The 1,595-nt window shown below is 59.8% G+C and overlaps 1 protein-coding gene across 1 annotated transcript in view; it reads right to left on the bottom strand.

Moving 5' to 3' along the window:
- Nucleotides 1-1,475: 1,475 nt before the first annotated feature.
- SEMA6B (sema domain, transmembrane domain (TM), and cytoplasmic domain, (semaphorin) 6B) overlaps nt 1,476-1,595 on the bottom strand; it is a gene marked incomplete at its 5' end in the record, with an annotated part of 11,219 nt that continues 11,099 nt past the window's right edge. Inside the window, one exon of the mRNA XM_009895623.1 lies at nt 1,476-1,484. Within this exon, the coding sequence (XP_009893925.1) occupies nt 1,476-1,484 (9 nt within the window). The remainder of the gene's footprint in view (nt 1,485-1,595) is intronic.

The raw sequence follows: 1,595 nt of genomic DNA, 5'->3' as shown, positions 1-1,595 counted from the left end.
GCCACCGCCCCACGGCCAAAGTGTCCCCTTGCCCCGTGTCCCCACGCCAAGGGACACCAAGGGACCCAACGCCGCTGTCCCCTTTCCGGGTGTCCCCACGCCGGGTGTCCCCTTGGCAGGTGTCCCCATGCCAAACATCGCCATACCAAGTGTCCCCTTGACATATGTCCCCAAACCAGGCATCTCCATGCCAAGTGTCCCCTTGCCAGGTGTCCCCATACCAGAAGTGTCCCCGCACCAGGTGTCCCCTTGGCAGGTGTCTCCATGCCGAACATACCAAGTGTCCCCTTGCCGTGTGTCCCCATAGCAAGTGACCCCATACCAAACGTCCCTGTGCCAGGTGCTCCCATGCCAAGCATCTCCATACCAAGTGTCTCCATGCCAAGCATCTCCTTACCAAGTGTCCCCTTGACATGCGTCCCCATACCAGGTGTCCCCACACCAGGTGTCCCCTTGGCAGGTGTCTCCATGTCAAACATCTCCATACTAAGCATCCCCTTGACATGTGTCCCCATACCAGGTGTCCCCTTGCCAAGCACCTCTATGCCAATTATCCCCACCACAGGTGTCCCCATGTGAAGTGACCCAATGCCAGGTGTCCCCATGCCTGGTGTCCCCTTGCCATGTCTCCCCATACTAAGTTACCCCATACCAAATGTCCCTATGCTAGATGTCCCCATGCCAAGCACCTCCATACCAAGTGTCCTCTTGCTGTGTGTCCCCATACCAGGTGTCCCCACACCAGATGTCCCCTTGGCAAGTGTCTCCATGCCAAACATCTCCATACCGAGCATCTCCTTGACATGTGTCCCCATACCAGGTGTCCCCATGCCAAACATCTCCGTCCCAAGTGTCCCCATCCCAAGCACCTCCATACCAAGTGTCCTCTTGCCGTGTGTCCCCATACCAGGTGTCCCCACACCAGATGTCCCCTTGGCAAGTGTCTCCATGCCAAACATCTCCATACCGAGCATCTCCTTGACATGTGTCCCCATACCAGGTGTCCCCATGCCAAGAAGAGCCCCACAGGGTCCCAGGCCTCCTCCAGCCCCTGTAGGTGTTCACACTGGGGGATGGCAGTGTCACCCAGCGGTGAGCAATGCCAGAGGGTGGGAGAGGTTGGGGACAACCCCAGGGAGCAGGCTGGCCTGGACGGGAACAGGCATGGGCAGGGGACACTGTGGGTATGGGACATGGGGGACACGGTGCCCGTCACAGCCTTAGCCCCAGGGACTTCAGAGGACACCACTTGGGAGAAAGTGTAATGGCTCCAAGTGACGGCATTTAATGTGCTGTTGTGGGGTGGGGACAGGGACATGTGCCAGGCGGGAACGGGACAGGGACGTGAGACAGCCTGAGCCAGGTGGGATGGGGCTGGGGACCATTGGGATGGGCATCACAGGATGGGGACAGTGCCCTTCGGGATGGGGACAGCTGCACCCCCTGTCTCCCTGCCTCAGTTTCCCCAGGAGAGCTCATCTCGGCTGAGGACAGAGTGACAGGGAGGGAGGTGACATGCCCAGGCACCTGGGGTGACACCGAACCCCTTTCCTAGTGATCCGGTGAGAGCCGCCCGTCCCCCTTGGGCTCACAGC

This window comes from Charadrius vociferus, unplaced genomic scaffold (genome assembly GCF_000708025.1).
Source record: "Charadrius vociferus isolate BGI_N301 unplaced genomic scaffold, ASM70802v2 scaffold310, whole genome shotgun sequence".
NCBI lineage: Eukaryota > Metazoa > Chordata > Aves > Charadriiformes > Charadriidae > Charadrius > Charadrius vociferus.
The sequence above is the reverse complement of the archived record's forward strand: the minus strand, read 5'-3'. Positions and strand labels throughout refer to the sequence as shown.